This window comes from Glycine max, chromosome 20 (genome assembly GCF_000004515.6).
Source record: "Glycine max cultivar Williams 82 chromosome 20, Glycine_max_v4.0, whole genome shotgun sequence".
NCBI classification, from domain to species: Eukaryota; Viridiplantae; Streptophyta; class Magnoliopsida; order Fabales; family Fabaceae; genus Glycine; species Glycine max.
The window spans coordinates 15,771,010-15,772,406 of NC_038256.2; the positions used below are offsets into that span (position 1 = coordinate 15,771,010).

Consider the following 1,397-nt stretch of genomic DNA (forward strand, 5'->3'; position numbering starts at 1 on the left):
AACTGGTGTCAAGAAACACAACTTGGCTAACAAGAATCAAAACGTTAGCAAATGATCATCCTCAGAAGAAATTAGGGTCTGACAGTTATCCCTTTTTACTTATCTTTTATTGAAAATGAAAAAGGTAAGTAAAGATAAGGACACTAATTTCATCCTAGCGATCTTTCCATCCGACTGGCTACTAGCGAAAACCCAAGCAGTGAAACCTGTAAAAAGAAAAAAAAATGTAAGAGGCATCAGGTACATCAAACAAAAGACCTTGAAGTCTTACAATGTAAAGGAGACATTGAAGTCTTGACGAAAGACTTTGATAGGCTTTGAAAAATAAAGGAGACATTGAAGTCTCAACAAACAGTTTCTGATAGCTTTGGAAAAGTAAAGAAGACTTTGATAGTCTTGACAAAAGACATTGAAGCCTTTGAAATGTAGAGAAAACTGTGATAGTCTTGACAAAAGACATTGAAGTCTTTGAAACGTAAAGGGCAGAAGACATTGATAGTCTCTGCAAGACAACAGACTTTGATAGTCTTGGAAAAGTAAATAAGACCTTAATAGTCTTGAAGACAAAAGTCTCTGATAGTCTTTGAAGATAAAGGGGGCAGAAGACATTGATAGTCTCTACAAAACAAAAGACTCTGATAGTCTTGAAAATGTAAAGAAGACTCTAATAGTCTTGACAAAAGACTCTGATGTTCTTTGAAAAGTAAAGAAGACTCTGAGAGTGTGTTTGGATGGATACTTTCATCTGAGTAATTCATTTTAAATGAGATATTAAATTACTGTCATTTTAAATTTAGTGTTTGGATAATAATTTAAGAAGAAATTAAATACCTGGAATTTTAATAGAGAAATTTAATTAACCAAAACTGAGTCATATGAAATTCTCCTAAAAATCTAGGAATTTCAATTTCTCAAAACGTGTTCGTACTCACATCGTGCTTGTACTCATTAGTCTTCTTCCAAAGTCAAGCAATCTCTATGTTCGAAATGGCTCGTAAGAAGCAAACCGCAAGGAAGTCCACTAGAGGAAAAGCTTCAAGAAAGCAACTTGCCATGAAAGCAGCACGCAAGTCCGCTCCGGCGACCGGCGGCGTGAAGAAGCCGCACCGTTTCAGGCCAAGTACGGTGGCACTGAGGGAGATCCGAAAGTACCAGAAGAACACCGAGCTTCTCATAAGGAAGCTTCCTTTCCAGAGACTCGTAAGGGAAATCGCTCAGGACTTCAAGACCAATCTCTACTTCCAGAGTAGCGCTGTCTCCACTCTCCAGGAAGCCGCAGACGCCTACCTCGTTGTGCTCTTCGAGGACACCAACCTCTGCACCATTCACCCAAGAGAGTTACCATTATGCCCAAAGACTTAGGCCTACCTTGTTGGGCTCTTGTTTATTTTCATTGA

General features: G+C 38.6%; 1 protein-coding gene across 1 annotated transcript; it reads left to right on the top strand.

Annotated features, from left to right (window-relative positions):
* Nucleotides 1–981: 981 nt before the first annotated feature.
* LOC100812562 (histone H3.2) lies at nt 982–1,397 on the top strand. Its single transcript, XM_014772374.2, is given in 2 exon segments — nt 982–1,327; nt 1,330–1,397. Coding segments are annotated over 2 exon segments (408 nt in total). The 5' UTR covers nt 982–987.